The sequence below is a fragment of the Triplophysa rosa genome, linkage group LG14 (genome assembly GCF_024868665.1).
Source record: "Triplophysa rosa linkage group LG14, Trosa_1v2, whole genome shotgun sequence".
NCBI classification, from domain to species: domain Eukaryota; kingdom Metazoa; phylum Chordata; class Actinopteri; order Cypriniformes; family Nemacheilidae; genus Triplophysa; species Triplophysa rosa.
In genome coordinates this window covers 8,021,227-8,039,864 of record NC_079903.1, presented here as the reverse complement: position 1 = coordinate 8,039,864, position 18,638 = coordinate 8,021,227, and the positions used below count along the sequence as shown (strand labels likewise).

The 18,638-nt window shown below is 37.7% G+C and overlaps 1 protein-coding gene across 5 annotated transcripts in view; it reads right to left on the bottom strand.

Annotated features, from left to right (window-relative positions):
- The window catches only part of cadm2b (cell adhesion molecule 2b), a 208,298-nt gene that overhangs the window by 51,910 nt on the left and 137,750 nt on the right, over nucleotides 1-18,638 (bottom strand). For 4 of the 5 annotated variants that reach the window (XM_057350953.1, XM_057350954.1, XM_057350951.1 and 1 more), the window contains exon 3: nucleotides 3,684-3,833. The exons of the other annotated variant lie outside the window; for it this stretch is intronic. In XM_057350953.1, coding sequence (XP_057206936.1) covers nucleotides 3,684-3,833 — 150 coding nt within the window. The remainder of the gene's footprint in view (nucleotides 1-3,683; nucleotides 3,834-18,638) is intronic. 5 annotated transcript variants of the gene reach the window in all.

The window sequence follows — 18,638 nt, the reverse complement described above, 5'->3', positions numbered from 1 at the left end:
AGAGGCTGGAATCAGGGTAGAGCTGACGACTACAAATTTTATTCCTCAATACTATACACAAGCACTGTACGCGCATAAATCAAAAACTCCCACTTCCGTGGATGAAACAGTCTTTACTGGCTCCGAGCCTCTCGCTTCAGTTCCCAGCTCGCTCGTCCAGAGTTCCGCCTATCCAGCCGTCAGCTCCGGTCTCTCTCCTCCACTGTCTCTGCCTTGCTGGCTTTTAAGTCTCTCCACGCCAGTTACTGGAATAAGGCACAGGTGTTCATTATTTTTGCGAGCGAGCGCCACTCACTCACCGCTCGTCTCCTCACTCTCTCTCCTGCTGCAGGCTTCGCTGAACCACACCCCCCGTGCCACAGGTTAATGTGAAGGTTTTGTAATTTATGGTTCTAAAACTCAATTTTAATCATGATTACTTGATTTTTGAGGCACAAACAACATAAACGTACAGTAATTTACAGTTATCATTATGGGTATCACTGTTGGTGTGAAAAACAGGTTTTTCATCACATCGCGCCTACAGGAAGCAAAACAATTGAAATCGCTTATAGCACCTTCAATTGGAATTTCAGTCCAACAGGAAATAAACAACCAAACAAACAAAATCATATACTATAGGCTTTATATTTGACTCTGACTGAAAATGCTGTCTGAATGTCCATCAGTGATCAGAGTCAGCACATCATTTAATGAATGGCAAAGAAATGAATTAGCTTATACAGTATTTCCCCACAGGATCAGCAGCTACGACAAACACGAAATGTCCCTCAAGGCAATCAATGGTTGCCAACACACCAAATACAATTCCTCTTCCAGAAAATACAATTACTTCTCCTACAGGTCACTAAACTTCAGAGCTGCCCATTCTATTACAATACCTCTCCAAACAATTATCTTAATTAACATCTGGCGTAGTTGATGTACAATTTTAACCAAGCCATTTCCCACAGTTACTTTGCCCTCAACAACAGCACATCTGTCCACTCCGAGAGAGATAGCGAAGGACGGCTTCCAACAGGGCATTATGTTGGCTGAAGGCTGGCAGAATGTTGGCAGATCTTCCGAGCTCGCTCACTTTGTCCAATCTGTGTCAGCGTCACGTTAAAACCCCTAGGCTGGTCTGTCTTTCCCTCATGGCTATTGCGGTGACCGTGCCAGACTCCGGTGCCGGGGTGTTTGCAAACATGGAGAAAAACAAGCTTTCTACCCGTTTTCCGTGCAGTCAGAGCGGCTTGCCAAAAAACAGGCGAATGCCGTTTACTTGGGAAGGAAGGAAAACATGACAAACTACAAAAACGCATAGTTTGAGTCCAGCCTGTTCATGACAAGCCTTCTCGCTGCCAAGATGATCAACGGATAATTTTGCTGAGGGGACTTGTTGTTTTTCAGAATTTAGTCTAGCAATCTGATTCTTTAATTAAGATCAAAGGTCAATTTGTTTGTGTACATTGCGTTAAAAAAATACAAAAGTTTTTTTTAGGCTAAATGTTTTTCCATACACTGAAAGTGAATAGGGGCTGGGGATGTCAAGCAAAGAAAGACCAAAATTCTACATCAAAGCAATTTTCTGTATCCGTATAATTGTTTGGTATGGTTAACACAATCAAATTTATTCCAAATTTACCTCTTAACATATGACTTTCTTCAGTGGAATACAAAATGAGTTTTTATTAATGCAAAATATTTTTCCGTAAAATGAAAGGGAATAGGGACTGGGGATGTCAAGCAAAGAAAGGCCACAAAATCATATCCAAGCCGTTTGCTCAAGCCATATTATTGTTTTGTATGGTTAACACAATCAAATTGAATTAATTTATGCCAAATTTACATCTTAACATACTGTATAACTTTATTCAGTGGAACAAAAATGTTTTTTTATGTTTTTTCATGCCTTCAGAGTGAACAGGGACAGGGGATGTAAAACAAAGGGGGGCCAAAAAAATCACATCTGAGCAGTTTTCTGAAGCCATATAATTGTTTTACAGACTAAACTTTAATCAATTTATGCCAAATTTACATATTAACATTTGACTTTCTTCAATGGAACATAAAAAGAGTTTTTTATGCAAAATGTTTTTTCATACAATGAAAGTGAACAGGGACTTGGGGTGTCAAGCAAAGAAAGGCCAAAAAAGCACATCCAAGTGTTGTTTTTTGTGCTAAACAGAATACAATTTTATCAATCTATGCCAAATTAACATCTTAACATATGACATATTTTGTGTTTCACCGAAGAAAGGGAGTTTTTCACGCAAAATGTTTTTCCATACAATGAAAGTGAATAGGGACTGGGCATATCAAGCAAAGAAAGGCCAAAAAATCACATCAAAGCAATTTTCTCAAGCCATATAATTGTTTTGTGTGGTTAACAAAACAAAATGTTAACCATTAATGCCAAATTTTACGGCTTATTCACTTCAGTGACATCAAACTGGCTGTCTCTTTAACACTGCAGCTTCAATAACGTAATCACACTTGACATCATTACATTTATGTCATGCTTGACAATAACATGGTGACAAACAATATATAAGACATAAAGAAGCGAAATGAAGAGAAACTACTGCTGAATACCAAAAATGTGACAGGGCTTTTTTCCCCTCAAGACAAACAGAGAAAATTCCTGCATCATGCTTGCATAGATCTGTAATACATTCTCTCAGTTGCACACACACACACGTACGCACGCACGCACGCTCACGCACTAAATCTTAAATGTCAGTGACGGTACAACTATCTGCTGCAGACTAATGAAGCGACTTATTATCAGACAAACGTTCTGCCTGCGTCTCAGACAAAAGCCCCGCTGTTACCCATGTCAAATAACAAACTAAATCTACCTTCATCTCCTCCCTACGTTCTGATAACGTGAAATCAAAATTGACCCTATTTTCTTTCTTCGCGCGCTGCAGTCTTGCCGCGAATGATTCAACTGCACGTGTTATTCCAAAGGACAAAATGTTTGCCTTCATAATCTTTCATCAAAATGCCCTGCAATAACTTGCCTCGCCTCTGAAGCAACTTTTCAATCAATTCCAGATGGATTATATCGAGTTCAGTTCTGCTTTTTGATGTCCTGTTTCAGAAATATGTCATATTACGGATGTAAACATCATTTCATTTTGACTTTGTATACAGTTATTTAACTATCCAGTCACATCAATTGAGGGATTGTGATCAGATCAGATTTTTTGGATACGAACAAAAATAATGTTAATGCTTACTGTTCAAAATGGTCTAAATAAACCATATCATTTCGCTAAATAATATACTTATTAATAGAATATAATATGTACATAATTGTACTATGGCATCTAACATCCAATCAGCATTCAGCTTCAAATAAACAAATAAACAATGTTGGCTTGAGCACACATCTCAAAAGTCTTTCAAAGCAACACTTCATATATCTCCACCGATGAACCATTAATGATACTAAATTGCTTTTGTTACGACGGCGCTGATGTGGATGCTATGAATCGAAGAATCGATCGGTTTGTTTGTGTGCCCGGCCGAGAGAGAGCCAGACAGATTTAGACTCATTACTCAACGTCCACCCTGCACCCAAACTCTTCCTTACGCAGCACATTTCCTCTCGACCCGACCCAGTAACCCACTGCGGTTCTGCAGCCGGCTCACCTCACCACACAGATTTACTGCACATCCTGGCACCCACCCACCTTTCTTGTCCCCGAAGAAAAGGGTCTGTTGTGCTGGGTTTGACCACTGGAGGGAGGTGTTATCATTATAGTCCACTCGACAGGTCATGTTGGCTGTGCTGCCCTCAACCACCGTCACATTCTGAGTGATGGGAAACTGAGTCTGGCTACCTGCAGAGAGACAGACAGGGAGGGAGACAGGTTCATAAACACGGGTAAAAAGAGAGCAGAGAATCGTAATCACTGTGACATTAAGAATACCAATGGATAGCTTTGATTCTGGATGCTGATTGGTCTAGCAGTGTATTAATACACATAAATAAATAAATACATAAAAGAAAATAAGTATATTCCTTATACTTAAAAGATAATTGCTTTAGACCTTTGGCAAAGAGGAACATTATCAATCAATTTTATGCTACTCTCTCTCTGGTACTAAACTCAATTCAGATTGATCAATCGCATCAATCGGATACGTGGTGGTCTCATAACCGCCACGTATCCGGGATTAAGTGAAATCAGATCACTCATCTGGGCTTCCTCACCGGTGCTACTTAAATGTTTCATGTCATATAGGCACTAATATAATATGTAATCTTAAATCAATATTCTGTGTCCAATTACTTGTGTGGCAAGACGTCTTGTAAAATGCGGGGTAATGTACAGTACATCATCTGCGACACGACTACAGTACCTAAATTATGTATGGAAAGAGCTGCATGAAGATTGCTCAGTTTGTGCTGTACAAAAAAAAACACTATACAGATTTGAGGTCATGTGAGTGAATAGCGATAATTTCCTTACATACATGACATCACATATCTTGCGGACAAATAAACTGAACTTCATAAATCCTATTGAAGATTAGCCTACATATAATAACAGATCATGTCAAACCTGTTAAACATGACTGATTTTCATACACATTTAACATTTGTGCACACTTAATATAAATAAATAACTTTAGAAAACAGAATTGTTGACATTTATCTGAAACAGAGGTGTGAAGTTCTTGAGTATTTTACTCTCAAGTACATTTTCAAATATACATAAAAACAGTGCTTGAATTGGGGAAAAAGTTCTGGTAATCTCTTGTGCACCGTTGACATATGCAAATCACTAGCGCATTTGAAATGTCTACAGCGAAAAACAGTATTTGGAGATATTGCTGGTACAAAATATTTATTATTATAAATAGTATTATTTATAAAGGATCCATTTGCCAAACAACTGATTTGCGTTTCAGCATCAAACCACAATGCGTTTCAGCATCATACTTCTTACTCCACTACATTTTTTTTATCTTTAATACTTAAGTACTTCTAATCCAGTACTTAAATATTTTTACTCAAATATTTTTACTGAAGCTACATGAAAGTACATAGTTTAAAAAACGTCAACATTTATTTATCAAATGTAGTCGAGTGTGAAATATGCTTTATAATCTAGTCAAAGGAAGTACAAATTTTCCAAAGCAAACAGACTAAAAGGATTGAATACATATAAAAGTACTTGAGAGTGAAAATACTCAAGTACTTTACACCTCAGGTGTAAAATCTGTTGTTTTTTATCAATAAGTCAAGATTCAGAAGCTCTTACACAACTCATGCTTATGAAAAGCAAACAAAACCTATGATGAGAATATAGGCATGGGCCGGTATGATATTTTGACGGTATGGTAACCTTACGGCAAAAATACCATGGTTGAATGGTATTACGGTAATGAGATTACAGCTCTGAAATATGTCATTTTTAAATGTCTTGGTAAAACAACAACTTTTTTATTGAACACAATATATGATTTTTACGCAACATGTCGAATATTTGGAACAATAATAAACATATGTCAGCTTAAATAATAAAAAAATAAGTAATTATAAGATATAAATTATAAGAATAAATCCTCAGGGGGAGGGGTCGAGTTACGCTTGATTCACACGGGGCGTCAGCATCAACGCTTGACAGAGGGCGTGTCTGAAGCGTGGCCGACGCGATCGTCATAGTGAAAACAGCCAATCAAATCGTTCTCCGGTCTTGCATGAACGCAATTGGCTAGCGCCTGCACTAGGTTATTTGCATAAGGCGATCTGATTGGCTGACGCCTGCGTTGGCCCTTGAAAAGGTGAGAAATGTTCAACTTCTTGCCGCAAGCAACGCCAGTGAGGTGACCCTGACGGACCCACAATTCAGTTTGGTAACGCATGACGTCACCCATTCAAAGTAAATAAGAAGCGTTGACGCCCTGTGTGAATCCAGCGTTACTCTTGAGCTGCACACGGCCTGATGGATTCTTGCACCTTCCGTCATGTTCTGAGATGTGAAAAACGTTCATTACGAAAAATTGTAGTTGTTTTAAAACAGTGACTTTCAAACCACGGTAAATCATGAAACTGATATCCGGACCGTGTCTAGATCAGAATATATTTTGTTAAGAATGCTTATATCTTTTTTAATACAACCAATAAATAAAAAAACAAAAGTGAAGTGTTGCCATTGATGACAGTGATCATATCTGACTATTAAATGCAATAATACCACAATAATAACAACATAAACCGCAATGAAACTCAGAGCCATTACCGTGATGTGAGAAATCGATACCGTCACACGTCTACAATCGGGTAAAGAAAACAGCGAAACACAAAGGGTGTAATTCTCTGCGCGACAGCTCTTTCCCCTCTTCCTCTCTGTTCGTACTGACTTGGGATCAGCAGTAATTGGTAGCATGGCCTAATTAGAGCTAGTCATGCTCGGCAAGGGACACACTGCTCCTGCAGCTGGGTGGCAAATTGACACATAATCCTGACTACGGCGCTCCTTCGATCCAAGTTAGCGACCGTCTCGTGTCTCGTCTGGGAAATGTAACTGAGAGGCATGAGGGACATTCAAGCCCGGCCTAATCACCCAGCCAGTCTTATTCCACATTTGTTTTAGTCTTCATGAAAAGTCTGCTAATTGCATTCCGTCCGCATCTCAACTCGCATTTGGCTCTTTTCAGAAGCTCATCTGACTTCAGAGAAACTCGCGCTTTCATATCGCAGGTGGCCCTGTGGTAAATATTAAATTGCGTTAATTCCGAGCTTATTAAAATGTGGAAATCAAATAACGCAGTACAACGAGGCTAAAGCTTCGGTTCACCCAAAGATCATAATTCTGTACTCGTGTGTCACTTCAATCAGGTATTCATTCTTTTCCAAAAGAAAAGAAAGTTGTATGAGCTTCACAAAACACAAGGATGAGTAAATGATGGAAGAATTTGAATTGGGCATTCTAATAAACCATTCCTTCACGCATAAAATGTGTCTCTTTTTGACCCCAGATTGGGTTGAGAATAACTCAGCATTTTTAGCAAATCGTTTTTACAAATGAACATGTTAAAGTCATGTTCATAACACAAACAAACATACTGACACGCCTGTATTATTTATAGCTAAATATTTGAGGCAGGAACTGTAAAGGAGCTGGTAAATCAGCGTGTTAGCGTGCATGAAATTATTCATGAGCTAATACTCGGTCTCGTGGCGGTGGGAGATCGCCGTGTGGGCTTCCCAAAAGCGCCAGGCACTGCTGAGTTCTCATGAAGGTGACATTGGGATCCGTCTCATTCTAGGCCCACATGCTATGAATGTGTTGTACCGACCGTGGCGTCGACGCCGACTTCATTATTCCTGAACAACATGAGAGCATGAGGTGTGGTTGAAACAGACATGCAGTGTTAATGTTAAATACTGACGCTGACTGATAAATAGAGCGATTAAACAAGAGAGAGAAGCAACGAATGAAGAGCAGGGTCACTGGCCTTCATTGGGACTTATTCACGCATTAACAAGAACAGAATGGAGAATGAAGTGGGTCATTTTTTCAATGTTAAAAGACTTTCTTCTAATGCAGCTTTAAAGACGAAGTGGTCTTTCCCAACGGTCCATCGTAGCAACAAAGGCTCAACAAAGTCATGAATTACATTTCATTTGATTTTTTTGCTGTGCTATTTAGGAGTGTGCCAGATTGGCATTAAAATATACCCAAAAAATGGTAAGCCAGACTGTTTATTATTTACCTATTTACCTTTATGCATCTGGCAGTTGCTTTTCTCCGAAGCAACCTTTTAATCTACACTTTTTATCATTACAATTTTGTATCAACATGTATGTTTCCTGGGATTAAAACCCACAACCGTTTGCTAACCAAAAAACCTACATGGTCATTCTTGCTGGTTAATCTAGTTAGGAAGTTTTTACGTTGTTTTTCAACAGTGTAAATTAAGCAATCAGTAAATCCAGAGTACATTTGCATATATTATTTTTATAGGACATGATATCCTTAAATAACTATATGAAGAGAACTTTTATTAAATGAACATGGAGTACATTTCTTAGTAGGAAAGGAAGTGGCGGAATCTCATAAACACCTGCGCTTAAATTGAGCAGGACGGAGCAGTAAATGAATGAACCGCGCATCCCGAAAAGCTTTTTTTCTGTTTCAGCTGACTTCACCACATAATGGAAATCAGTTCTTGATGAACGACCAGAAAGCAGACAAGCGCGCCAATGCAGAATACACTGTACGCCATTACCACCAGCAAATAGCTAACAAATAACCCCAAATCAGCCAGAGGAACGACCATCTCAATTCATTACACAGCAATAACACCCTCCCATTAGAACTATGGACTCATGTACCCCCCTTAATCTTCCCCGATACAGCCAGCAGAAGCATTTGCAGAAATGTTCCAGGGCAGGAGTCTACGCCAAACCTCCAGGTGAGTGAGTTTCTTTTGGCCGTTGTGTTGTGCTTCTCTGCGGCCCAGAGGAAATATTATTGCTTAAAAGTTTGTGGAGTTCAAGCAAGATAGAGCGGTAAATGTTGATGAGAATTTTGGGGGTTTATATTAAAATCGCTGACTCCCATTGGTAGTCACTCCCTAAAATTGCTTGTCATTTGCATAAAGTCGAGCAATTCTTAACTTTGTTGCATTGCTAGACACGCCCACTTCCTGTCGCCAAGGGTCACTGTCGTTCGTGTCGCCGGCTGTCTCTAAGCTACCATTGAAATGAATGAGATCATGTCGCTCTGTCGCTGCCAGTCGCTGGCGGTGCGAACAGGGCATAAGGCATGAAAGACACGCTTATCTGATCAATTCTCCTTTCACAGCGAGTCTGCGGCTTTAAACCTGCATAGGATTAAATGAGAACTAATGTGAGAGGTAATATCATTTTGAATGCTATGTGATTGGTATGTCTGTCAACCTTTGCTAGGCATGAGAAAATTTAAATTCATTACTTGTGAAAGAGGCCCCATGCTGAGGTAATGAGAGTGAGGATGAATTAGCTTTCATGCAAGGCTTCATTTAGGTATTAATACATAAACAGAGAGATAGAGAGAGAGAGAAGGCTTGATCAAATGGTCTAAAAACATCCCAAATCAGCGGTTAATAACATGATGAGAAATGAAATAATAATCACATTTCAAAATGCGACTTTTATAGATATTGAAATGTAGTACTAGTCAGTACAAATGTTTTCTACATGAATACTTTTCAAAACTTTTTGCTGTATTTTGCACTTATTTGTGTGCAGAAATGGAATTATTTACATTTACACGTTTTTCATTTAGCAGACGTTTCTGTCAGGATCCCGCCTTCCTAGTAGGGGTGTAATCGGACAGTTCATCGCGATTCGATTCAATATCGATTTTTTCCACCAGCGATGCGATATTTGCCGATACATCTGATATTTTTGCGATTCAATTCGATTAATTTAATCCATATTTTGACATTACTAGGCTAGTTTAGACAATGAATTACATTTTTAATAACCCAAAAATGCAACCAAAATATTAAACATGAATGTTTAATTAAACTGTTTGGAAATGGCACAATCTCTGTCTCAACTGGGACATTTACAACAACAAACTAACAGAAAAACATTTTTTTAAATAAAGAAAAATAAATAATAGGGGGAAAAATGTCACATAAAATAAAGCTTATGGTGGCAGCAGTCTTTCAACAATAGTGCAAATGACTGAGGTAGTTGTAGGGAAATAACTAATAAAAACTAAATAAAATACAAAGAATAAAGCTTTTAAACCTAAACGTTTGATCTGTCACAACTTCAGATCATTTAAACAAGTGCTGCAGCAGTGGTCTCTTTTGTGAGATTTTACTTTAACAATTTGCGTCCGAGAGCAATCACGTCTTCTGCCTCTTTCGCTGTGGTGTCACTGCTACAACCGCCTTGTTGTTGCTGCATCGCATTCACTTTTTCATTCACAAGACGAAAATAAACAAAAATGCGCGCTTTGGGGGAAATGCCTAGACGGACGTTACGTCAAGGAATGAGGACGCGGAGAGTGTCAAAATAAAGGTACATCATATCGATATTTTATGCGTGGCATCGATGCATCGTATCGTTAAAAATGTAATCAATGTATCGATCCATATCGATGTATCGTTACACCCCTACTTCCAAGCAGTTTTTTCTCTTGTTCTGGCCGACGGGATCATGACAGCCCCATTTCTTGTGTTTTGTTTTGGAAGCCACGTGCTCTCCTGTCCTCCGCCTTAGCCCGCCCCATCGTTTCCTTATTCATCATCCCATCATTAGTTTACGCCTTTCAACTGTGGCCCTCATTACCTCCCCTTAGTTTCTTTCCTATGTAATGCCCTTGTGTTTGCTGTCCTGTGCTGGATCGTTTGTCTTCATCCCCGTCTTGTCCTGTTGAGCCTGGTCTGTCTTTAAGTTAAGTTTTAGTCAAGTTTTATTTTGTCAAGTATATTGTTCTTGTTTTCCCCCTCGAGGGATTGAGTTATGTTTTGTCCCATGTTAAATAAAATGTATTTTTGTTGAGACTGAGAGCTGTCTGCACTTGGGTTCTGTTTCATGTCAGCACTTCTTGACAGAACGATCCAGCCAAAGAAGAACCCAGCATACAGCTCGCCGGGCACCTCTCCAGTGTGGATGTCCTCAGGGTCCCTCTCAAGGGTCAAGGCCATCGGGGTCCCTCTCCAGGGTAGATGTACCTTCCAGGGGTCGATGCTGTTGGGGTCCCCTCAAGGGTCGACGCCGTGGGGTTACCCTCAGGGGTTGATGCCGTCAGGATCCCCATCCAGGTTCGATGCCGTTGGGATCCACATGAGTCTGCCCCTGTCTGTGACCCTCCCGAGTTTGTTCCTGTCTCTGGGCCACCAGTGCATGTTCCTGTCTGCGGGCCCCCCAGGGGTTGTTCCTGGGCGTGGGCCCTCTGGTGTCTGTTCCTGTCTGTGGCCCTCCCGAGTGTGTTCCTGTTTCTGGGCCCCAAGTTTATGTTCCTGTCTGCGGGTCCCACAGGGGATGTTCCTGGGTACGGGCACTCTGGCATCTGTTCCTGTTGTGGCCCATCAGAGTGTGTTCCCGTTCCGGGCCTCAAGTGTGTTCCTGTCAGAGGGCCCCCCAGGGGATGTTCCTGGGTGCGGGCCTTCCGGCCGATGTTCCTGTCCTTGGCCCACCAGTGTGTTCCTGTCACTGGGCCTCAAGTGTGTTCCTGTTTTGGACTTTTAGTTATTATTTGCAATCTTTTGATTTTGATTTGTTCTTGTTGTGTTCCCACTTTGGGGTCACCAGGTGGCATCTTTTGGGGGAGGGGTACTGTCATGATCCCGTTTTGTTTTGGAAGCCATGTGCTCTCCCGTCCTCCACCTTAGCCCTGCCCCATCGTTTCCTTATTCATCATCCCATCATTAGTTTACGCCTTTCACCTGTTGCCCTTGTTACCTCCTCTTAGTTTCTTTCCTATTTAATGCCCTTGTGTTTGCTGTTCTGTGCTGGATCATTTGTCTTCATCCCCGTCTTGTCCTGTTGAGCCTGGTCTGTCTTTAAGTTAAGTTTTAGTCAAGTTTTATTTAGTCAAGTATATTGTTCTTGTTTTCCCCCTCGAGGGATTTGAGTTATGTTTTGTCCCATGTTAAATAAAATGTATTTTTGTTGAGACAGAGAGCTGTCTGCACTTGGGTTGTTTCATGTCAGCACTTCTTGACAGTTTCATCCTAAGTGACTTACAAATGAGGGATACATAGAATTTCCCTATTGTTGATTTTTGATGCACAACATAATTTGTTATGCTGCACACTTTATTTAGATGTTAAATATAATTAAATAATTAAAAAAGTTACATAATATAATATTACATAGAAAATAAAACTGGCAAAGTTATATATTTTTTACTTATTTTTCTTTTTTGTATTTTCTTTTCATTATTTGTTGTTGTTGTTAATTTAAGTAATTTTTTTAGCAATTTTGTTAGGTGCTTTCATTTGATTGATTATTAGTCTTTTTATGTTGCAATATAAATTCAACTTATTTCTGTTTTAGTTTAGTTTTTATTTATTTTTAGTTAACTAGTTTTAGTTTATTAATGAGATAACATTTCTCATTTTCATTTACTTTTTCATTTACATTAAGTTTTTCAAATAATATCTAGACAGCTTTTTTATTTGATTTTATTTAACAGAAATATTTTAATAGTTTTTGTAAACTATAAGAACCTGGACATATTTCATATATAATCGTCAAAAATGATATAAACAAAATATTTTACTTAGCAGAGTATCAGCACTGAAGAACGGATTTTGGCTTCTTGTCAAATCTACTTAATTTAAGGAAGTTAAATCAAGACAATTTTTAAACAATTTTGTTACAAAGTGATTGTTTCATATTCAGTAAAGCAAACTAATCCATTCATGATGGGACTATGTGTTATTACTATATTACTAATGTGTTAACCTAATATCTTCTTGTTAAATGTCAATGAACATTTTTTGTCAGATTAACCAAAGATATTGTTGAGTTGAGAACTTTAAATCAAAACATGAATCTTTAACGTATAAAAATAATGTTTGTTCAACAAACATAAATTGCGCAACTAAAATAAACATTTTAGTTAACATAAATAAATTATGCTGAGTAAACATTATGTGCAACCGGTCATTCTTTTGTTGTTGTTAATCCAACAGAATTTTTTTTCAGTGAAGTTCAATAATTATTTTAAATATAAATATAAAACCAAGAATGATCGCAAACACAGCTGAGATGTATTCAGTACTTCGACCAAAAGAAAAGTAATGTTTATTTTAGAACTATCTTAGTACCAAAGTACTGAAACTTCTGACATCCCTACTTCACTAGTTCACATCATGTCCACCAGGGAGAGATGAAGACAGAAAGGACACAAAAACTACAGGGATACAGACTACCAAATTGACAACCTAATTATTAATCACTGAAAAGACAGCAACATCACATATTTTAATTAATCGCCTGACCATGAAAGTAACCTATTTGCTGAGATGTTTGGGGAGTAAGGCTAATAGTGTAGGCCGAAGATGAATATATTTAATTAGGACTAGAGGCTTTTGTTGTGCCGGCCTACAATGGGATCGAAGGGTCTAGTCGAATCCCTGGAGAGGATGGGCTGGTGTAATTTTTCAGGCCACTTTTCACAGACAACGGCGAATTCTTAGTTAAATTGGGAAGAACGTGTGAACACTGAGCTCCCTGTTTCTATGCTCTTTCTGCTCTGGTTTTGAATCTATAGCTTTTCAAGAAGAAAAGGGATACATTAGAAGCTCATTAAAATCTTGCTGTATTTTACTCCCCATAAAGGAGCCACACGACTCAGGAAGAGGTTTAATTGTCTACCTAAAAATAAACATTGAATTATTATTTGCGTGTTGTTCCAATCCTGTATGCAGTCAACACGCAAGTTGAAATCTTGCAGGAGTCATGCAACACTTGCCATACGCCAGAGGCTTTCAAGAACAATTTTGGTACCATGACGGGTCAAAAACGTAAGACATGACATGAGATGAGGTTCAAGGTATACATCCAGCTCACAAAAAACAAGAAATAAATCATGTTTATATGATGCACGCTATTCAATTTTGTGGTCCATAAATGTGATGGATTTCTCCTACGGCACTTTAAACTGCTGTACACTGGAACACAATTATCATTTGAAAAAAACACTTCACATATAATCTTATCATTTCCTTCTGTTTGCTATATTTCTCATTACGATAGCCTTTTGAAATTCAATTTGAGCAGATATTACAAAATCCATAGGTAATTATCATAAGAGCAGATTACTGTGAGTAAATCAATCCTGGTTAATGATGTATCAGAAATAGACCTGATTCATTGCAGGCTCAGAAATGGAGTCTACATGACAAAGCCTACAAATATTGTGCCAATTGTGCTCACAAAAGACTTGAGTCATACAAATATTTATTAGAAATAACAGACTTTGAGCCAGTGCTTGAAGTGGGGGAAAAAGGTACTCTATTGTGCACGTTGCCATATGCAAATTATTACCACATTTGAAATTCTACAACAAAAAAAACTGTATTTGGACATTGCTGGTACGACATATTTATTTACAACTGTAAAGAAACCATTTGCCAAACAACTGATTTAATAATGGTAAATACAAATTTGACAATTACCTGTGATAATAGTTCTTAACTCGCTGTATTCCGTCCAGGATTCCGGATTTAGTATTAAATTGTTATTATTGAACAAAGCTCCATTGCTAACGCCTTGTGGACCGCAGACGTTACAAGCGGCTGTCACAGCTTGCGCTGTCGTTTACGAAGCTAGCGTATGGAGGACTAAACCTACAAAAATTATAAATAAATGAATGTATAAATAAATAAATATATAAACGAATAAATGTAATAATATGAAAATAAATACAGGAATGAATGGTTTGATAAAACAAAATAATTCGTTTTAGCTATTATTGATCTTAGCTTTAACTTTTCTTTTCATTTTTTAAATTGATTTATTATTTTTTGTGTCCATTTTTAATTATTTTTAATTATTATTATTTTTTATTTTTAGATTATTTTATTTATCATTTCCTTTTATTTTTACATTTATTTATTTATACGTTTATTTATTTTTATATTTATTTATTATCGCATGTATTTATTTCCACTTTTATTTATTTATTCTTGTATTTATTCTTACTTTTCTGTGTCTTGTATGATAATTAGATGGGTTGGTCTTGCCTACTATTGGTTCAGCGTAGATTGAAGCGTTTGATCGATTACTCTTGACTTGTTTTGGACTAACGTCACGTCACTCACTGATCGTTTGCTTCGTGTATAACGTTTATGGCGTGCGCACAATTAGCTAGAGAGTTACAGCATTTAGCCAATGAAGTCGATAACCATGCATCAAATGACTATGTGTCATTCAGATTAGATGCATTTATTGAGGATTTATTACAGATTGACGGAGAGATAAATGACAAAGTTCTTCAAAATCTGTGCGAGTCAGGGGGTGCTAAGGTGGTGACCAAGTTCCGGTTACAGGTCCTCTGCCAAAGAGGTGCATGAACGACCTCAGCAGATTCGTCGATTCTGAAAGCACAAGACGACTTGATATTAAGATGTCTAATAAACACAGACTTTCTTGTTACATGATTTTGACATTCTTGTTAAGATTGCAAATTATTGGTATGATCGCCCGTAACGGCTGAAGCGAGGTGAAAAAATAAATAAAGCGATTTGACACGGGATTCGTACCCATACAATAAAGTGAGGCAGCGTGTCACTACGGTAACAATCACACTAAGCTATTTCGCAATGCTAGCTGCTGCGGATCTTTGCAATAATATCAAGATGTCACACAACAATATGCAGCTGGATGAATCAAGGGAATATGCCCGTTTTAACTTGTGACCTCTGTGTTATTTATCTCTTATGGAATGTAGTTTACGAGTACCGTTTAGTAACCACGTCTTTTTAGAAGGAATGGTTTCCATTTGATGGCCCCTGTAGTGAAAGAACGATGCTCATTACTACCGTGTTAACTTGTGACTTAAGTTCACTATGTCTCAATTCATTTACATTATGTTACATCATGTTACATTAAATCTTTACGCTTTTTCTAACCGAAAGGCTGCTTATAACTATCACTTTGACAAAGCGTTAGCTTGCGACTTCGGTTTACAAGCTCATCTGTGTAGTTAAACCTTATTACATTTTGTGCTTTATGATTTTCACCAGTTGAACTGTAACACCACCATAGCACCCTCTGACTCGCACAGACTTTGAATGTGCTGCAAAGAGGCTAACAACCGAGGGAGAACTTTGTCATTTATCTCGCCGTCAATCTGTAATAAATCATCAATAAATGCATCTAATCTGAATGACACATAGTCATTTGATGCATGGTTATCGACTTCATTGGCTAAATGCTGTAACTCTCTAGCTAATTGTGCGCCCGCCATAGTTACTTAACGTTATACACGAAGCAAACGATCAGTGAGTGACGTGACGTTAGTCCAAAACAAGTCAAGAGTAATCGATCAAACGCTTCAATCTACGCTGAACCAATAGTAGGCAAGACCAACCCATCTAATTATCATACAAGACACAGAAAAGTAAGAATAAATACAAGAATAAATAAATAAAAGTGGAAATAAATACATGCGATAATAAATAAATATAAAAATAAATAAACGTATAAATAAATAAATGTAAAAATAAAAGGAAATGATAAATAAAATAATCTAAAAATAAAAAATAATAATAATTAAAAATAATTAAAAATGGACACAAAAAATAATAAATCAATTTAAAAAATGAAAAGAAAAGTTAAAGCTAAGATCAATAATAGCTAAAACGAATTATTTTGTTTTATCAAACCATTCATTCCTGTATTTATTTTCATATTATTACATTTATTCGTTTATATATTTATTTATTTATACATTCATTTATTTATAATTTTTGCAGGTTTAGTCCTCCATACTAGCGTGACGGCAGACGTGATCGGAATTGATCGGGCATAAAACAGCCGATCCCGATCAGGTTCAAAATGCCTTGATCGACCCCCAATCCCGATCTTTGCGATTGGCTCGGGACATCCCTAAATGTTAGTGTTCAGAACTTTGTCCTTTGATTCACAGTGATAAACGTAATGATATTTTAAGTAAGGAAATGTAATTTTAACATCATTTGACTTCAACCCTTACAACATAAGTGCAAAAGTAAACCTGCAGTTGCATGTTTCAAACAGAGATGGCGATAGAGATTCAAAACTTTAAAAACTTGGCAGCTTTAAAGCTTGCATAAAATCAATGCAATAAATACTGAAAATAAATGACAAAGGCTGTATTACATATTTGGCTGTTGGTTAACTTTATCAGTCTGCGCAATAAAATTGATTAAGATTTCACTTGTCTCATTTTGGTAGTAGAAAGATCTGATCGAGGGCTTTCAGTTGATATATATATCTCCATTTCACCCAAAATGTCACGTACACCCCTCTGGTTCTCACCCCTCGATATGTCTGAATTTGTTTTTCTGGAAATGGTAAAACATTGTACTTTTCAAATGAATAAACACTGTGTTGTCAAAGTTGAGAAGCACTTTTTAATACTTTTTTGGTAAGATATTTGCAAAACCCAGTAACAAACATAAAGGGTGACTAATAATAATGATGTATTGCTGTTTTAAGGTGATATCTGCTAAAAGTTACCTCAAAACTACCAAATATTGATACAAGGCACAAAACTCAACCTAACAGCATCTTTATCATCTATCTGCAGCATCTAACTGTCTATGAATAGTAGTGAGGATGCTGTACTGTTATTTCTATTCATAGGAAAGTGTGGCATAGACAGTGTGTGTTTGTTTTGATCGTATCAGAAGTCAGTGCCTAAAATATAACCAGAATGTTTGCTTATGCACTAATAGTCTGATCTGGATGGGTGGGTAAGCCCTGCTGCAATTACTACTGAGCAACAAAAGAAATGCAACGCAGCACGCACACACACACACACACGCACGCACGCACGCACGCACACACACACACACACACACACGCACACACACCCCACCACTTTTAATAGTAGGGCTGTGTACTATCCCTGCCAGTAAATTATCGCCATGGGGTGCAAGGGAACAGGCAGCAGAACAGAGAATGGATTTCCCCTCTCTAGCTTTAAAAGCTTTAAAGTGCCTTCCTCTTGCCTTAAAGAGACAGCAGAGACGTGAGCCCAAAATACATTGAGACCAGAAAGCAGCTCAGAATGCTAATAGGTTTGCTTATAACACCTCACAGCGGTGTGAAATTGTTGAAAATGGCAGGCGCTTTTTGGGTTAAACCCGCAGTTGCAATTCTGATAAAAATCAGATGAAAAATATCAACTCCTGATTTCTCTGTTGGCATTACAAACTACAGGTTTAAGCTTTGGATCACATTATTCCACTCAAATGTCCACATTTCTAAACGGAAAAAACCTGCATGCATGCCCATCACACCTGGTCACGTTACAGAAACTCTTCTCTTACTGCAGCCAAAGCACTTAACCACAGCATCTTTCTGTCAATCGTAAACTGGTCTCTTAGATTTTTCAGAGAATGCCATTGTCTGGAAAGATTTCCTGTGCCACGGGAAAAAAAAGAAAAAAAATCCGTTTTGCCTTCTGCATTTATTGTGACAATTCAAGTCCAGAGAACTTCAACAGAAACAAACCTCAACAATAACATAAAGTCATCCGACAGCAATGTGAAAGACTGAGCGAATGACAAGACACATGAAACGATCTGACTTATTGCATCATATTCATTTCTGAACTGATACTTAAAAACATTAGTATTGTTTTAACATGAACTTGTTTTCTTTGCGGATCTACAACCACAGCATCTTATTTGTTATTTTGTTAGTTTTCCGATTTCAGTTTTCTGCAAATAAAAACAATATTTTCACTTGGAATTTGGGAGAAATGTTGTCACTAATTCACAGAATAAAACAAAAATGATCGTTTTACTTAAACACATAGTAAATTCAGAAAAACTAAAAATAACTTTGGAGTGGTATTTCCAAGGCCGTACAGAAAGTGAAAGAATAAATTAAAGGGACAGTTCACCCAAAATGGAAAATTCTTGCATCATTTACTCACCTTCATGTACTGTAGTCGCAAAACAGTATG